We start from the raw sequence: 20,047 nt of genomic DNA, 5'->3' as shown, positions 1-20,047 counted from the left end.
AATTTTGTGCTTCAAAGGACCCCATCAAGGTGAAAAACAAAATGGAAGAAATATTTGCAAATTATGTATCTAATAAGGGATTTGTATTCAGCATATACAAAGAACACTTACAATTCAACAATTTAAAACAACAATTAAGAAATAGGCAAAGGCTTAGAATAGACAATTGTTCCCCCCCACCAAAAAAAACCCACAGATGGCCAATAGCACATAAAATGATGTTCAACATTATTGGTATTAGGAAAATGCAAGTCAAAACCACAATGAAATACCACTTCACACCCAGTAAGGGAAAGGATCCCCTATTCAATAAATGGTCCTGGGAACAAAAGAAATAATCAGCAGAGTAAACAGAAAACCCACAGTGTGGGAGAAAATATTCATAAACTATGCAACTGACAAAGGATTAATATCCAAAATCTACAAGGAATTCAAACAAATCAGCAAGAAAAAAAACAAATAATTCTATCAAAAAGTGGGCAAAGGACATGAATAAATAATTGTCAAAAGAAGATATACAAATGGCCAACAAACATACGCAAAAATGTTCAACATCACTAATTATCAGGGCAATGCAAATTATAATCACAATGAGATACCACTTTTTCTTGCAAGAATGGCCATAATTAAAAAGTCAAAAATTAGCCAGGCATGGTGGCAGGTACCTGTACTCCCAGCTATGAGGGAGGCTGAGGTAAGAGAATCTCTTGAACTTGGGAGATAGAAGTTGCAGTGAGCCAAGAATGTGCCAGTGCACTCCAGCCTGGGCAACTAAAGCGAAACTCCATCTCAAAAAAAAAAAAAAAAATCAGAAAACAACCTGTGTTGGCATAAATATGCTGAAAAGGGAATACTTTTACACTGCTGGTGGGAATGTAAACTAGCAGAATCACTATGGAAAACAGTATAGAGAGTCTTTAAGGAACAAAAAGTAGAACTACCATTCAGTCCAGCAATCCCACTACTGGATATCTACCCACAGGAACACAAGTCATTATATGAAAAAGACACATGCACAGGCATGTTTATAGCAGCACAATTAGCAATTGCAAAGATATGGAACCAACCTAGGTGCCCATTAACCAACGAGTGGATAAAGAAAATGTGATATGTATCTACCATGGAATACTACTCAGCCATAAAAAGTAAGGAAATAATGCCTTTTGCAGCAACGTGGGTGGAGCTGGAGGCTATTATTCTAAGTGAAGTAACTCAGGAATGGAAAACCAAATGTCATATGTTCTCACTTCTTCGTTGAAGCTAAAGTATGAAGATGAAAAGGCATAAGAATGATATGATGGAGTTTGGGGTCTCAGGAGGGAAGGCTGGGCGGTGGGTGAGGGATAAAAGACTACTTATTGGGTATAGTATACACCCGTTCTGGTGATGAGTGCACTAAAAGCTCAGAAAGCACCACTAAAGAACTTATTCATGTAACCAAAAACCACTAAAATGCCCATCAATGGACAAAGAACCAAAACATGGCATATCCATACAATGGAATATTATAAGTACCAATACATGCTACAACCTGGATGAATCTTGAAAACATGCTAAGTAAAATAAATCAGACACAGACATGAATGATTCCATTTACATGAAATGTTTCAAATAGGCAAATCCATAAAGACAGAAAGTAGACTGGTGATTGTCAAGTATAGGAAGACAGGAGAAATAGGGAGTGACTGCTGATAGATAGATGATGAAAATGTTCTGGAATTAAATAGTGGTGATGGTTGCTCACCTCTGTGAGTACACTAAAAACACTGAATTATACATATTAAAGGGGCGAATTTTATGGTATGTGAATTATACTTCAATGAAGCTGTCATAAAAATAATTAAAACTAATTTAAAATGTTAAAAGATTGAGATAAGTACACAATAAATGCCAGTTACTCTTATAACGTGTATGTCTGTTGTTGCTGTATTGATCTTATCCTGTCGTAATTCCAGATTGGTTTAGTTTTCTGTTTCCCACACTAGAACATGAGCTTCCTGAAGATAGAGACCATGCTTTGCTTAGAAACTATGCCATGTTTATTTCCCTTTCCCCAGTCCTTAGAGAGATATTTGGCACAGAGAATACTGCACAAAACACAATTGTACATAAATTAAAATGAGTGAGTGAGTGAGTGGGCAAGTGGGGTTTTCATTTTCACAGACATATTTAGCACCTCTGTATTACACATTTGCAGGACTTGGGCTTAGACATCTGCAGGAAAATGTAGACTAGTCTACAGGGATGCTTACTGTTCCGGGGACCTTCCAAAACTGTTTGCAGCCCTGAGTCTGGAAGGAAAGAGAGAAGGGAGAAAACAGGAATGAATGAATCCTAGTGGTTATCCTTGAGGTCTCACTTGGTCTAACTTTCACGGAGTTTCTGTCTGTTCTCCTGGGTTGAAAGTTCTTCAGAAATTAACAAATTCAAACCTTGGAACATAGAAGAGTTTAGTGCTAATCAAAAGCCAGGATCTTTAATTATTTTTATTCTAAATCACAACTTTCTTACAAGAAACTGCCAACAGCTACTCCTGAGCTCTACTGAGATAGCATAAATTGTAATTTTGTTATTCTGTTACCATTTTATACAGGACTCTACTCTGCCTTCTTGCCTCTATAAAGAGATTGGTAATCAGTCATAGCCCATTTCCCACTAATCCTGGGTATTGCCTAAAAATCTTTCCCAATACAGTGTTCCAAGAAGCCACCACCAACCTGTTTGACCTATCCATGTGGCAAAACCAAGCCCAAAAATATAGTGACTTAAACCAACCATTTTATTTTTTATTTTTATTTTTTTATTTTTTATTTTTTAATGTACTTTAAGTTCTAGGGTACATGTGCACAACGTGCAGGTTTGTTACATATGTATAACATGTGCCATACCAACCATTTTATTATCTCTTACAATCCAAGGGGTTGACTGGAATCAGCTAGATGGTTTTTCTACACCGTGTAATGACACCTGGGCTGCAGATATCTGGCGGGTCAGCTAGGCTAGAGTGTCCAAGATGGTTCACTCACATGGCTGATAGTTGATGCTGGCTTTTGGCTGGGAGCTTAGTCTGAGCTATCCACTGGAGAGCCTCAGTTCTTTTCCACCTGGTCTCCCTGTATCACTTGGGCATATCACAGCACGATGGCTAGACTTCAAGGGAAAGAAAGTGGAAGCTGCCAGTCCCAGACTTCACTTCCACCACATTCTTCTGATGAAAGTCAGTCACAAATGCAGTCCACATTCAAGAGGAAGAGAAATAATCTCCATCTCTTGATGTGAAGAGCAGTTTGTGCATACTGAGGAGAGGAATTGTTAAGAGACAACTTTTGAGAGCTACCACAATCTGCTCTCTGACCAGAGAAATTCACATTCTTCTCAAGGGCAAAATATACTCTCTCTCTCCTACCCAAGATCCCCTAAAAGCCTCATCCTTTTAGCACTAGCTCAAAGTCTAAAATCTTATGAGCTAAATCTCAGGCATAATTATAGATGGTACTCTTAATATGTGGCCCCATTTGTGCAGCTACTCAGGTATGGTTTTTCAGGTGCAAGGACTGTGAACTAAAAAGATAACTTCTGTACTCCCCACACATGCAATGCACAACAGTGAGAAACAGAATAATTGTAATAGACATTTCCATTCATAAATGGAAGAGGCGTATAAAAGACATATAAAAGCACTGGTCCATTGCAATTTTGAAATCCTCCAATTCCAAAGTCAGGGAGTGTTCCTGGAGTAAGGCTCAGTTTTGCCCCCTGACAGCAGAACGGCTTTTGTTACAACAATGGCTCTTGGATCTGCCCTCTGAGCTCTTGACTTCACCCTCTCTGAGTCATTCTTTTCCATTAGAAATGCTTTATGATTACAACTAAGTAGCTTTTTCAACCTTCTTAACCATAGGAAGTTAGGTCCTCAGAGACGTCTTTTCATTTTGTCTGTCCCTTTTAATCCAAGCTGAAATAATTCATTTAATTTTGTAGGCTTATTATATATAAAAGTATACTGCAATCCATTAAAAGCATTTCACACTCATAAATCTTTCAAAAATAAGCCCCTTTCTACCTTTGGCTGAAAATAAGGGTGCTGTGAAAACAAATGCTATTATACTCTTAGAAACTATGTTTTTCTAGCAGAGGGAGTATAGGAAATAGTCCTCTAAGAGTCTTAAAATCCTACTGTCTATCTCGGAGGATTGATAATACTGAAACTAAATCTTATTGAGGTTTCCACAACAGGTGTTACAGCCAAAACCTTGATCTGATCTAGACCGCCAAGGCCATGTTTTCCTAGCAGTGACATGGAATTAATCTCTGCCCCCAGGTTTTTATTTACTTTGAGAATATTTTGTAGGCTGGGGAGGCCAGAATGAGAACTGTTTTACTTTGTAACTCAGCAAAGCCTGGATTAGGAATGTTGCTTCTTGATCTTCTTGAAAACTGAACAGTCCCTTCTTTCATTCATCTCTTTTTTTATCTCTCTACTTTATCAGGCACAACTAAAAGCTATCACATGCCCTTTCAACATTCTGCCTGATAATCTCAGGAAAATCCACAAGTTCATTAGACATATATTTTATATTATTGCATTGCCACTTACAACAATTTCAAAATTAGAATCACCTTTTCTCCAGCCGCCAACACAATTTTCCTACAGTCATTTTAGTCTCTGTGAACAATCTCCTCAAGAAACCTTCCGAATTTCACTCATTGCCTGGTCCCAAAACCGGTGCCACAGGTTTAGGTTTTTATTACAGCAGTCCCCCACTTCTAGGTAAAAGTTACTGTTTTAGTAGTCCATTATTATTAAAAACTTAGTAGCTTAAGGAGGCATCATGCTACTGGACTCCAAACTATACTACAAGGCTACGATAACCAAAACATCATGGTACTGGTACAAAAACAGACATATAGACCAATGGAACAGAACAGAGAACTCAGAAACAAGACCACACATCTACAACCATCTGATCCTCGACAAACCTGACAAAAAACAAGCAATGGAGAAAGGATTCCCTATTTAATAAATGATGCTGGAAGAACTGGCTAGCTATATGCAGAAAATTGGAACTGGATTCCTTCCTTGCAACTTATACAAAAATTAACTCAAGACAGATTAAAGACTTAAACGTAAAACCCAAAACTATAAAAACCCTAGAAGAAAATCTAGGCAATACCATTCAGAACATAGACAAGGGAAAAGATTTTATGACAAAATTGCCAAAAGCAATTGCAACAAAGCTAAAATAGACAAATGAGATCTAATTAAACTAAAGAGCTTCTGCACAGCAAAAGAAACTATCATCAGAGCAAACAGGCAACCTACAGAGTAGGAAAAAATTCTTGCAATCTATCTATCTGAAAAAGGTCTAATATCCAGAATCTACAGAAAACTTAAACAAATTTACAAAACAAACAAACAGCCCCATTAAAAAGTGGGCAAAGGACATGAACGACACTTCTCAAAAGAAGACATTCATGCAGCCAAGAAACATATTAAAAAAAACTTAACATCACTGATCATTAGAGAAATGCAAATCAAAACCACAATGAGATACCATCTCACATCAGTCAGAATGTTGATTATTACAAAGTCAAGAAACAATTGATGCTGGTAAGGTTACACTGTTGGTGGGGATGTAAATTAATTCAACCATTGTGGAAGACAGTATGGCGATTCCTCAAAGATCTAGAACCAGAAATACTACTTAACCCAGCAATCCCATTACTGGATATATACCCAAAGGAATATAAATCATTCTACTACAAAGATACATGCACACATATGTTTATTGCAGCACTATTCACAATAGCAAAGACATGGAATCAACCCAAATGTCCATCAATGATAGATTAGATAAAGAAAATGTAGTGCATATATAACATGGAATACTATGCAGCCATAAAAAGAATGAGATCATGTCCTTTGCAGGGACATGGATGGAGCTGGAAGCCATTATCCTCAGCAAACTAACACAGCAACAGAAAACCAAACACAGCATGTTCTCACTTATAAGTGGGAGCTAAACTATGAGAACGCATGGACATAGGGAGGACAACAATACACACTGGGGCCTGTCGGAAGGGAGAGGGAGGGAGAGCATCAGGATAAATAGGTAATGCATGCTGGGCTCAATACCTAGGTGATGCGTTGACAGGTGCAACAAACCACCATGGCACACATTTACCTGTGTAACAAACCTGCACATCCTGCACATGAACTCTGGAACTTATATATAAAAATTAAACTTAGTAGCTTAAAACAACAACCACGTTTATTGTTTCTCACAACTCTGTGGGTCAGGAATTGGATAGAGTGCAGCAGAGATGGCTCATCTCTTCTCAAGTCTTCTGCTGGGACTACATCATCCAAAATGGCTTCTTCACTTACATGTCTGATGGTGCTTCAGGTGAGATGGCTCAAAGTTGCTAGGTAGTGGCTGGAATGACTTGCCTGCGGTCCTGTGTCTGGATCCTCAGTTCTCATTGGTGGCTGGAACTTCAGTCCTAAGTTCCCTCCCTCTCCACATGGCCTCCCCACATGGTCGCTGTAGCACAGCAAATAGATTTCTTCTGTGGCAGCTAAGGGCTCCCAAGAGCAGAAAGCAGACTTCCAGGGCTTCTTAAGGTTTAGGCCAGAACTGGCACAACTCACTTCTTCCACCTTCTACTGGTTAAAGTAACTCAGAGGAACAGCCCAGCTTCAAGGGGAGGTGGTTACACAATGGTATCAATACCAGGAGAGCTGATCCACTGGGGGACATTGATATAGCGGACTGCAATAGAGTCTACTGGAACTGGTAAGGAAGATGGATTCTATTTGCTATTCTTGACCTTTTGCTACACCTATTTGCTCAATTCTGAAGCATATACAGCTTGCAAACAGATGTGCCACATCATACAGTAACATTGCCACATGTTGGCTCTGAGGCATCAAGCACTCGTGCGTGTCCTCTTCATCCCCTTCCTTTACCACTAACCCCCACATTGCCCTTGACAGACTTACGTAAACTATTTGTGTTTGGTTTGGTTCCTTCATTCATGTTGTCCATAGAGCATTTGGAGAAAACTGCTTCAGATTGTCTCAGCCAAACATTTGCTATTTATAGCTATTCCCATTTCTGGAAGGCCAACTGCTTGCACCAAAAATGTAGAACATAGACACCAGATAACCCCTACCCACAGACAAGAGCACTTGTATCTCATCTGCTCTGGGGTAAATGGCAACTGAAAGCTCAATTCCAGTATAAGATGTAAGGAACACAGAAAACTTATCTACCAGAAGTAGTATTGCACAGAATTAATTGAGGGGCTGCAGGAGTCTGTGAGCCTTCAAAATAAAATCACAAGCCAAATTTTAGATGTTTGTGCATTTTGCAGGGGAAAGATTCATTAGCTTTCATCAGATTATTAAAGGGATTCTATGGACCCAGAAAAAAACTAAGAACGCTGTTCTCACATAGAATTATGTGATATACTTTTCCCATTAATCAAAGGCCAACTTGCAACTTTTATTGTTTTAAGTCACATCTTCCTTCCTCAGTATGAAGAAGTGTAGGCTTGATCGATCATAAATATCAAAGGAAATAGAAATGAAGCTCTATTATTCTCCACTGAAGGATCCTTTTTGGCTCCTGTTGGTTCTATCCTCCATGTGCCCTTATTTTATTTTTCTTTCCATATCCTCCCATTCCAGCTCACCTCTTGTGTATTGTATTTTTTTAATGTTCCAGCCATATCCCTGGACATGACTTTACCTATTTCTTACATTGAATGACCTGTAATAGATTAGACTTTATAGCTGGAAGAAAGTAGATTAACCAACACCATGGAGTGACTTAATCTGAGATGAGAACTAGTAGATGATAATAAAACACTATGCCTATTTCCAACTGCCCTTTGTCTCATTTGGAGATATACTTTTCCTTTAACAACCACAGAAGTAGAGTTGACATATGTTGTAGTATATTATTTTGATTAAATTCCAGTGAATTCCAGCAACATCATGTGTGGAACTGTAAAAAAATTCCCTATAATTTTCAATTTTCTATTTCTTGTGTATATCCCATGAGACAGAGAGAGGAGAAAGAATTGATTGTTCCACTGTCATGGAAAAGTGAAATTTCTTTATATAGATACATCCATTGACAGGTATCATCTGTTCTTGCCAATTTAATTCATTAAGCATCAAATGAACCAGGCACCCATTTAGGTTCAGTGGTGGATATAAAAGGAGTAAAACTGATTGTCTACCCTCAAGTTGCTTATGGTTTAATGGGAGAGAATAATAAAAACAGATACAAAGAGAAGGAAGCAGTGGAGAATTAGATCAGAGGTCTAACGTTCTCAGAGAGAAAAGAGAAACAAAGAATTAATTCTTATCTTCCACATTTGCCTTCACTTCCTTCTAGCACTCTCTGCTCTTGACATCTCTCCCTTGTTGCTTTTCCTTCCTTCCTTCCTTCCTTCCTTCCTTCCTTCCTTCCTTCCTTCCTTCCTTCCTTCCTTCCTTCCTTCCTTTCTTCCTTCCTTCCTTTCTTCCTTCCTTCTTTCCTTCTTTTTTTCTTTTTCCTTTTTTTCTTTTTTTTTTGGAATCTTGCTCTGTTGCCCAGGCTGGAGTGCAGTGGCGTGATCTTGGCACACTGCAACCTTCACCTTCTGGGTTCAAGTGATTCTCCTGCCTCAGCCTCCTGAGTAGCTGAGACTACAGGTGTGTACCACCACACCTGGCTAATCTTTGTATTTTCAGTACGGATGGGGTTTCACCGTGTTGGCCAGGCTGGTCTCGAACTCCTGGCCTCAGGTGATCTGCCCCCCTCAGCCTCCCAAGGTGCTGGGATTACAGGTGTGAGCCACTGTGCCTGGACCCCTTGTTGCTTTTCTTAAATAAAGAAACAAAAACAACAAAAAATGAAAGTAGAACTTTGCAGTCCAGCTTTTTGTCCTTCCCTCTTTCCTTCCAAGCATTTGTCTTCCTTTTTCTGCTCCTTAGCCAGGCAATGGACTCTGGCATGTTGGCTTCCCTGGCTCTGGTTTCTTCCACTCCAGCTCATTTTCCTTCTCTGCCACACCGTCTCATAGGCACCTTTCACCCAACGAATATGGGTGGAGCAGCTCACACGTCCAAGCTCTGTGCTGGGCCCTGGAGACGCAAAGGCAAATCCAATCTTTGTGTAGAGAAAACTTGTTTACAAAACTCTCCATCTCCTAGGGATCTATCTTTCCTCCATATTATGTTCCTTTTTTATTTCTTCCACTCTCTCTCCTCAGAATATTTTTATTTCCATCTTGACTGCTGTTAGAGGTCTCCTATGAGAAGGAAATTATCTATAATGGAACAGGAACATTAAAAGCCTCAGTTTCCTTGGTAATTATTGAACTCATAAGGGGTTCACATCGGGTTTTGAATTTTAAGAACTAAGTTAGAAGAAACTTTGGTTTTCTAACCAGATTATTTTAACACTTGCCCTTTCTAGTTCTTCTTCAGATATTGGTTTTTAAACTTCAGACTGAGAATTTTCTGTAAGCTCCAGTCAATGCCAGGTTATGAAGAAATGCCTTTCCAAATTCCTAAACCTGAACTAAACATGTCAAAGGTAGGAAGCCTGGAAGCAGCTGGTACCTGCATCTCTGTATGAGCAAGTTTGAATGCATTTAGGCAACAGGGTATTGCCGAAATGACTCAGCTAGTCTGAGTGATCTGCTGGTGTGCCACTCAAGTTAAGGGGAACGTTAGTAATAATTATCAATTTTTGATCATTTGTTTATTCATTAATTCACAAAAATATAAACACCTATGATACAGTACGCAGTAAACTGAGAGTTGGGATTACACCAAGAGAGACATAGTTTCTGCTCTGATGGAGTTTTCAGTCTGGCTGGGATTGTGAACATGTACAGTAATTCTAATACAGTGTCCTGCATGTTATGACAACACCCACTATGTGCCAGGCATGTGTTAGCTATGCCATATTCTTATCTCATTTAACGTATGCAGCATCCATATCAGGTAAGCACTATTAATCTCTCCACTTTACCTATGAGGAAACTCAGACTCAAAGATGTTAAGTAAGTTGCCCCAAACTACAGATTCTGAACTCAGGTCCATTCGACTCCATCGCTAGAGTTCTTCCCCACCACACTACAGCGTTTCTCACAAAACTGAAATGTGGTGCCATGCTTGACATCGTAAACTGACTGTTAGGACTGAGAAACAGTAACACGAAGCAGCGGTGGCAGTGTCTCAAGCTACTCATCTGCAGGAAACTCACTTATGAGAATTAGGAATAAAATAACAACATGCATTAAAAAGGTCATTCTCTATGACCCAAACTATTTTCTAATTCCAGGGGTACAAAAATCTTTGCAAAATGATAGAAGAATTTTTTAAATCTCATTCATTTCCACAAAGATCATATTCCTATTTCAAGTGCTTTGTCTTGAAAGGCTAGAAAGGAGAAAAAGTAAAGACTAGCTCCCCTTCTTAAAAAAAAAAAACATATATATATATATATATACACATACACACACACACACACACAGAGAGAGAGAGAGAGAAACAGAGAGAGAGAGAGAGAGAAGAAGTGATGATACATAAAAGCACAGTTAAAAGGTCTGTCTCCAACCGAGGTCAGCAGGCTGCCCAGATTCAGACAATTCCAAATGCAACCCAAAGTTTGTAAATGCCTGATAGGACATATTCCTAACAGCTGTTATTACCATTTAGCAGGTCAGAGGAAAGATGTTATTCTTCGGCTTTACCTGGAAAGATTTTCTTTTATCAGCAGAAAAGGATAAAAACTTAATTCTTGCAAAGGAAGAGGTTTCAATAAAGTGAATCTAAAAAATAATCCACTCTGGCAAACGTGCCTCATTAAAGAATTTTCTGCTACATATTGATTTGCAGTTTGTACATGATATCTTAAGATAACTAGTGCATGGTCTGTGAATTGGAATGTTCAGATTTTCATTCCAGCTTTGGAATAACCAACATGGTGACTTTTTGCAAGTCATTTTACCTCCCTGGGCCTTGACTTCCTTTTCTAAAAAATGATAGTATTTGGACTTTATAGCTCTCCTTCCAGCTCTAATAATCTGTGACTGTATTCCATTGACCCTAACAGGATAGTTACTTATCTGGATCAGCATCCCATGGGAAACCAGACTCCCCAAGCATTTATTGCAAGCCCTATTTATGTCCCTAAGGAGGTGGGCCACCCAGCCCTAATGGCCTTTCCTATGCCAGGAGAAGTTTGAAATAGGGAAAAACTAAAGAGAAAATTAGAGTTAAAAATGGTTTGTATAACTTCCTGATCTGGGAAAACAATGAGGTTCAACCAACCGAATCTAAAGGGAAGGAAACTGATATGGTTTGGCTCTATGTCCCCACCCAAATCTCATCTTGAACTGTAATCCCCACAAGTCGAGGGAGTGATGTGGTGTGAGGTGATTGGGTCATGGAGGTGGTTTTCCCCATGCTGTTGTGGTGATAATGAGTGAGTTCTCATGAGATCTGATGGTTTAAAAGTGTTTGGCAGTTCCCCACCTCATTCTCTCTCTCTCTCCTGCTGCCGTGTAAGATATGCCTTGCTTGCCCTTCACCTTCTGCCATGACTGTAAGTTTTCTGAGGCCTCCCCAGCCATGTGGAACTGTAAGTCAATTAAATCTTTTTTGCTTATAAATTACCCAGTCTCAGGTAGTTCTGTATAGCACTGTGAAAACGGACTAATACAGAAACTGAATATAATGATCTTTGTAATGGGGATAGTATTCTTAAAATATTAATTATTTGTGTATTTATTACCTCTTCTTCTAAATTATGTCTCACAGCAGCCACTCCACATCTTGAGCCCAAAGAAAGTAGAGTGAGTAAATGCCACTTTGGCCATCAGGAGTAAGTTATGATGTGTGTGTGACTGGGGACAGCAGGAGAGGGCCTCCCACCAGACTGAAGGAGGAAAATGCAAATGTGCTCTTCTACCCCCCAGCAGGTTGTCAGAAGTGTAAAAGGGCTGGAGAAGGGGAAATAATAGATACACATGCCTCCAACTCTCTCTCAGCCAAAGTTCATTGCTGCATAACAAGTTAGCAGCTTGTTATTTAAACCACAAATTTAGCAGCTTAAAATAATGGACATTTATTATCTTACAGTTTCCGTGGATCAGGCTTAGCTGGATCCTCTACTTAGGGTCACACAAGACTACAACCAAGATGGCAGCTGGGCTGCATTCTCATCTGGAGGCATGACTGGAGAAGAATCCATCTCCAAGCTCACTCAGGTTATTGGTAGTTTTCATTTCCTTGTGGTTGTAAAACTTGGGATCCTAGCTTCCTACTGGCCGCTGGCTACCTTCAGGTCCTAGAGGCCACCCATAGTTCCTAGGGGCCACCTACAGTTCCTCACCACATTGGCTTTCCCTACATGGCCACTCCATCAAGTCAGCAAGCAAAGTCTCTTGCAAGTCAACTAGCAAGATGAAATTTTTTATATAAGGTAACATAATCACCACAGTGATGCCGTATCCATTTTTTACATTTTATTGGTTAGAAGCAATCACAGGTCCCACCCCCACAACTCAAGAGGAGGGTATTATACAAGGGTATGTGCACCAGGATGTGAGGATCATAAGGAATCACCTTAGAGCCTGTCTGCCACAAAACCAAAAGCAAAGAGGCCCTTGTCCTTCTCTGAGTCTCTGAGAAGAGATTTCCTTGCAGGATACTGTCCCCACCCCCACACGCAACAAGTGGTGGCCATATCAGAGAAAAGTCATGACTAGGCTGAAAGCAGACCTCAGTTGGTTTGCTGGAGTCTCCCTCCTCGTATGGAAAATACCCAGAAATTCCTGGATGCTCTTTAGAAGGAACGAGAAAGTAACTGACTTGCTGAATGGTCAGCTCACCAGAGTGGTCACCATGGGGGAGCAAAATGACCCTGTGGCCAAGGGCAGCCAAGGCCAGAAAGCAAGTGGTAGTCACAGCCAGGCCTCAGAAGGATACACAGCACCAGCTGGCTCAAAAGAGAAGCCCACCAAGCCCTTCCCAAGCTGAGGAAAGAAGAGCTCTCAAGTTTCCAGCAGCAGCTGCCACATGGGCAAGCACTAACAGTACAGGGAAAGGACACAACCCAGCAGGACCAGTGAGGACTCTAAGAGCAGCCAGAGGCCTGCACAAAGACCTCTGGGGCCACCTCTGGGGCTACAGAGTAAACTCACCCATTGACTCTCTTGAGGGTGAGGATTCTGAAAGCCTGAGCAGTTACCTGAAAGGAACTATTTTAAACCAAAAGGAGACTGACATATTGTTAATTGGCTCATTTAAAGTTCACATTTGTTTCCCTGCTACCCCAGGGCTGGAGGATCTTGAAGAAAATTCAATCAGTTATAGAGAAATAAAGGAAGTACATTTTCTTTGCACAATTGGATTGTGTGAGTGAATTTGTAATCTTGCTACACCTGTTATGTAACAGACATTATACACATATGTTTCCATAGAGTTCTCCCACCATCCTGTGAGGTAAGTGTTATTATATTCCCATTTTACAAATGATGTTGAAACTCTGAGAGGTTAAGTAATTTGTGCAAGGTCACCCAGCTGGTAAGTGGAAAAGTTTTTATAGAATCCAGAATTGTCTAATTCTAATACTTAGGCTCTTATTCACTGTGCCTCTGTATTAGTTAGGTAAGCTAAATTCTGTAATTAGCATTCCTCAAATCTCAACAGCTTAACACACACAAAAAAAATGGTTATTGCTTATTTCACAGCCAAGTGCAGGTCTTACTCTACAGACTTGTTGCTCATTTAGAGATCTACACTCTTTCTCTCCTCTGGGTCCACTATCCTCCAAATCTACAGAGTCTTCTCCATTCAACCAGTGAATACAAGAGGAGAGACCATGGAGGGTTGCATAGGGTGACTTTATGGGCCAGACCTGGAAATGGTACACATTGCTTCTGGCAACATCTATTGGCCAGAACTCAATGACACAATGCCATCTAGCCGTAAAAAAGGCTTGGAGGTGTAGTCTAGGTTAGTGCCCAAAAGACAAAGGGATAGGACTTGGCAGACACATAGTATTCTTTGCCACCATTCCATACTCATAACCTAAAAGACATACATCTATGTCATCTTTTCCACCTTTCTTACTCCAGAGGAATCAGATTTTCCTTCCACTAAATATGAAGATCAAAATTGAAAACACTGGTCTGATAATCCAGGGGTAAAGATAACAGATACACCCAGAAAACTTTTTAGATTTGGCTTCATGGTATGCTACATCTTGCTATGAGTTGTCTATCATTCATTTTAGTTTCATACCTGGGTGTCAGCAGCTAAAGTCCATGGCTAGCATGTGCCCTGGGCTGTCTATAGGAAGAAAGTAAGCCATGACTGACTCTAGTGGCTTAGGTGAAATCATAGTGTGACCTGCCTTCGTGATGTGTCTATGGCTTGGATGTTGGAGTTCCTGTGGGAAGAGAAATCCAATACATGATTGTTTTGCTGTAATCTTAGAGAGGACCTAATTGCCTGGGCTTAGGCCATTCAGAAAACTGAGAATAATCATCATCATCATCATCATCTCATAACTTAGAAGTTACCATGTCATACTGAGATTTGTTTCCCCAGGGCTGGCAGGCACTAAACAAGTGTTTATTGGTTTGATCTGACCAGTATGTTTCTTTTAATGTAATTCTAGGAAAATGGACTTAGAAAATATATTTTTGGCTGGAATAAGGACAAAACATTGTTGTTGTTGTTATTTTTAGCCATAGATGTCTTGGAATAATGTTATCTTGATAAATGCAACTATCCACTAGTTGATGGATAATAGTTGATAATAAACAACTATCCAGTTAGTGATGGTTGGTATGTGTTCCTGACTTAGGATGAGGTTAACTGATATTACAGCTGTGCTTTCTGGTGTCCTTCAGGGTTTGATGGAGGAACTGCAGAAACCATGGTTCATGGGAGGTAGAGCAGGGGCACAGGAGGGCACAGGTCCCCTATTGTGAATTCAACCAGAGTAGCTTTGTCTCGATCTCTTGTACCATGTAAAATTTGAAGAAAGGATGATAAAGACATTGGTAAGCCACTGGAGTAAACCAATGGATTTCTTTGGGTATCATATGTGATGTAGTTAATCCTACATCATTCTCTCTGTGCCTAAGAAAGGAACAACTGGTGAGGTGATAGTGGGCAACTCAGAGTCTATCTTCCTCAAAGGCAATTTGGAGAGTGGAAAAAGCATGGGCTTTGGAGGCAGACAAGCCTGAGGTCAAAGCATGGATCTTATTAGGTCTGTACAGCAATACACTGCCCTTGCAGGATACCTGTGAACAATAGGAAAGGCCACAGGCTTAAAAGAAGGGCAATATATTGTAGTGATTAAGAGTATGGGCTTGGGAGTTGGGCTGCCTGATTCAAGACTGCCATTTACTAGCTTGGTAACCTTGGGCAAGTTAATTAATTTCACTAATCTTCAGTCTCCACATCTGTAAATGGGTTTATCAATAGTATTCGTGTCATAAGCTTGTTATAAGACTTAAATGAATCTATGTCTGCAAAGCACTTAGCACTGCTAGACACATAGTAAGTGTACAGTGATGACAATTGTTACAAATAATTATTAGTTCTAAGCACAGACCCAGACACACAGAAGACATTTAATAAATTATAGTTATAATAACTTTCACCCAAGATCTCCTCTCAGAAAAGGAAAATACTAAAGTGAAGAAGGAACAGAGAGGAGCCATGGGTTAGTAATGCAGAATGAAAGAGTGAGTTTCTTAAAGTATTGAATATGAGTAGAAAAACTGCATGAGTAGCAAAGAAAAAGATTAGGGGATGTTTATGGGCTTGGGAACCATGGTAGTGACCAGATACACAAACATGGGGTCAATTTCATGCTCTGAGATAAGGCATTACTGTGAAAGAGGAAACGCCTGGCATGACTCAGCAGGCCTCATTCCAAAAGCAAGGCACTAGCTTCAGACAGGCTCCAATAAAATGCACATGGAACACAGAAGCCAGCTAACACAGATCATTTTCTCAATTTTCCAAACCCATACCTTATGTCCTGTGGGGTGGCCATCCTGCTCAGGGCCAGATTCAGGCAGGCAGTGGGACAAAGAAAGCCAAGAGAGATGTTTAGAACAAAGAATGGGGGTAACTCTCCAACTCCCACATATCGTTAGCGGCAAGTGTGTGGTGCCCAGTTGTGCAAGGCTTTGCATTAAATAACAGACAAAGGGAATTGTCTATATGTAGCTCCTGCCCTTATGCACCTTAGGATCCAATATCCATCAGAGACTGCTTTTCCTAGGCGGCCCACCAGGCAATAAGATCAGATGGCAACTTTGCAAACTCATGTTTTATCTTCTTAATATAAAAGCTGATTCCCTCAAATTATCCATTAGAGGCAAAAGAAGAAGAAAATCATCACCCAACAGTAACTCTTAAAATCCAAACTGATTAATTTCTCAAATGAATAATTTAGATCTGAGACATGAAATCATTTGGAAAAGAGCTTCTCCTTTAAGTGATTTCATTCTACACCTTTCAACACCAATGGATGCCACTATTTCACAAAACTTAATGCTTGCCTCATTTGCAAAATGACTTCCAATGTAACCAATCAAAGGGAGAAAGCAGCGCCTAACAGCAGGGCAGGATTCCCTTCCAATTCTGAAGAGGAAAAGGCAGGACAAGGGTGAGCTGTAGCGAGGTCAATCCCTTCAACCTAAGCAAACAGCTCCTTCTGGGTGAATGGCCAGGAATTGAGATATTAATCTGGAAATGTTATCTGGATACTAGATGGATGACCGATCCCCAAAATACTTGAATACAATAGAATAAATCTCCCAACAAAGACACGGTGTTATGTTTAATCTGTTTTTAATGATCAAGGCCATCATATTACACATAAATTGTCATTATATGGTAGTTGTGTGGAAATGCATGTCAAAAACAGGCATGTTAGATATATGTATAGCACAGAGGTTCAAATCTTACTCCATAAGTTTAAATCCTGGTTCCACCATTTACCAACTGTGTGACCTTGACTCATCTTTGTGACTCAGTTTACTAATCTATAAAATGGGTATAATATTGCTCATCTCACCGAGTTTGACAAAGACTCTCTCCTTTGACTGAAACTTTAGTCAGGCTCCTCTTAGTCCTCAGCTTAACTGGGCCTGAACTGGGGCTTCCCTCTCTGTAGAATTCATTTTGAACAAGAATCCTACTAACAAAAATCCTTGGCCAGGCCCAGTGGCTCATTCCTGTAATCCCAGCACTTTGGGAAGCTGAGGTGGGCAGATCACCTGAGGTCAGGAGTTTGAGACCAGCCCAGCCAACATGGTGAACTGTCCCTACTAAAATTATGAAAATTAGCCAGGCATGGTGGCGGGCGCCTGTAATCCTATTACTCGGGAAACTGAGTCAGGAGAAGCACTTGAACCCGGGAGGCAGAGGTTGCAGTGAGCCCAGATCGAGCCATTGCACTCCAGCCTGGGTAACAAGAGCAAAACCCTGTCAAAAAAAAAAAAAAAATCGTCTACCCCATCACCCTGGTCTGCCTTCAACAATGATCCCATCAAGTTGGTTTAGCCAGAAATCCCCTTATTCTCAATGTTCACTCTTAGTAATTTTCTGTCCACTGACCCCCATCCTACTCCATGCTTATAAACCACTTGTCCTTGTCTGGGAAAGAGTTAGGTCTACTCTCTCCCCTCTTCTGCAATCCCCTGTTGCAGTGATCCCAATACCTATGGCCATGATCCCCGTGAATAATGTCTGCCTCACCATCTTTAACATGTGCCAGAATAATTTGCATTTCACAGGTTGAAGTGAGGATTAAATGATTAACATAATCCAGGTATAGAACTTAATACCATATCCAACACACAGTCAGCTTCCTGTCAGTTATTACTATTCCCGCCAGACAAGGCAGTACAGACTGTGGAGAAGCCCCATCATCTCTCTCACACCTCACACCTTTATGGTTCTCTCTGGACCCTTGAGATATAAAAGATATTCTTTTGTTTTTGTTTTTGTTTTCGAGGCAATCTTGTTCTGTCACCCAGGCTGGAGTGCAGTGGCGAATCTCAGCTCACTGCAACTTCTGTCTCCCAGGCTCAAGCGATTCTTCTGCCTTAGCCTCCCGAGTAGCTGGGATTACAGGTGCACACCACCAAGCCCGGCTAATTTTTTTTTTTTTGCATTTTTAGTAGAGACAGGGTTTCACCATGTTGGCCAGGCTGGTCTCAAACTCCTGACTTCAACTGATCTGCCTGCCTCAGCCTCCTAAAGTGAAGAAAACTTTTTATTTGAGCTGCTATGAGTTACTTCTCTAAGACTCAGAATCTAGAATCCAGCTGACTTGGTCTCAAGTTCCAGTTATGCCCATTATGAGTTGTGTGGCCTTGGGCAAGATGCACAACCTTATTAAGTCTCAGTTTTCTCATCTGTAAAGTAGTGATAATAGTAATAACTATTCAGAAAGAACTTGTGAGGATTAAATGAACTTACATAATTCAGACACTCAGCATAGTCAACACCATTATTAATATTAATACCATTAGAGTAACAAAGCTCTCCGGCTTCAGGATCCTTTTCTCTAAAATAAAAAGAGTGAAATTATCTCTAAGATCTCTTTCAGGACTAGCATTTTAAAAATTTCTAAATCTATTGCCACTTTACAGATGCAAAAACTGAGTCACATTTCACAAATAACAAACGCCATGGTTTCCCAGACCATTACCCCTCATAAGTAGACCCTAAATACTTTATTCTATTTTAATTTACAGGCCTACCAAAAGCCCGGGCCTTTTGAATATTCAGCTGGAATGTTAATTATGGGAAATTCCAGAATCCGTGGCTTAGAGACAAGTTCTCATTTACTCCGTTCCCTGGCACTGGGATCCCTCCTGCCTTGCCTTCAGAACACCAACTTACTTTCCAAAGCCCACGCAGCCAAAGCCAGATGGCAGTGCCACTCGGTGCCTGCTGCCCCAGGCCTCCATCCCTGCCAGCCCTCAGAGCTCCATCCACTGGCCTGGGTCTCCAGTTCCTACCCCTCCTCTACTTGCCCAGGTCTCAAAGGTGGCCCTAAAGAAAGCCTTCCTTTATACCACTTCCAGAAACACATTCTCAACCTTATTCTGGGCCTGAGTCACTACAAACCAGGAAGAACCACAGGTTCATTTGTCCCTTATCAGATTTAAACACCATCCACTTATTGGAAAGAAATCATTTCTTTAGTTATGGAGATTTTGCTCTTCCTTTGCTTGTTTTACTGGTGGTGGTGGCATTTTGCACACCGTAAAGGGCCATTTCACCAGCTGACTCAATGATAAGCTTGTTGGACTCCTCGTCCCATAACAGAGGAGCACAGGAAGGTTCCAGGAGATCGCAAAGCCTGGGGTTCCTGGTGGGAGCTTTGCACTGGCTGACCTGGGTCGCCATTTTGACTGCTCTGCTGTCTGACTTCATGATAGGTTAGCCTGATGCACAGAAAGGCCAGGCGTATTCCCTGGTGGGTGGCTCTAAACATCTGCTCTGTGGTAAGAGGTTTTAGGAGGACTGGGGTGGTGGGTAACCATAGAAGACTGAGGGTGTTTGGTGAAAAGAATCTAAAATCCTCAGCGTAGTCAGAAGATAAGGGGGAAAAAAATCTCAGTTATTTCAATTCCCTGATTCACCATATTCTTCCAGGCAATGATCTTCATGTCCCAAGGCTAATCTTGAGGGGTGGGATTATCTTCAAGGGCAGAGACACTAATTAGCCATGGTGGGTGGATGGATGGCGTGACAGGCATCAGGCAGATCATCCTCAGTTCCTCCAAGTGAAGGGAGGCTGAGGAGACAGATGGAGGCGTGTCTCTTGCCCCTGAATGAACTGAGTGATTTACGTCTTAAGAAACCCCATGGCCTTGTAGTGTCTTGAACAGTGTGTGACTCTTAGCTTTTGACTTTCACAAATGCTTTCAGTTTACCCTCATTTTACAGAAAAAGAAGAGAAAGTAGACTTTCAGGGATCAAGGAATTTTC

At 40.7% G+C, this 20,047-nt stretch overlaps 1 protein-coding gene across 1 annotated transcript; it reads right to left on the bottom strand.

Moving 5' to 3' along the window:
* Positions 1 to 8,826: 8,826 nt before the first annotated feature.
* LOC112625791 lies at positions 8,827 to 16,088 on the bottom strand (the record flags this gene model as incomplete). The annotated part of the gene is given in 2 exon segments (XM_025387138.1): positions 8,827 to 9,139; positions 16,066 to 16,088. Coding segments are annotated over 2 exon segments (336 nt in total), but the record flags the coding sequence as incomplete, so codon positions are not given.
* Between the last annotated feature and the right edge of the window lie 3,959 nt (positions 16,089 to 20,047).

This window comes from Theropithecus gelada, chromosome 1 (genome assembly GCF_003255815.1).
Source record: "Theropithecus gelada isolate Dixy chromosome 1, Tgel_1.0, whole genome shotgun sequence".
Classification (NCBI taxonomy): domain Eukaryota; kingdom Metazoa; phylum Chordata; class Mammalia; order Primates; family Cercopithecidae; genus Theropithecus; species Theropithecus gelada.
Note: the sequence above shows the minus strand (reverse complement) of the source record. Positions and strands in the feature narration are given on the sequence as shown.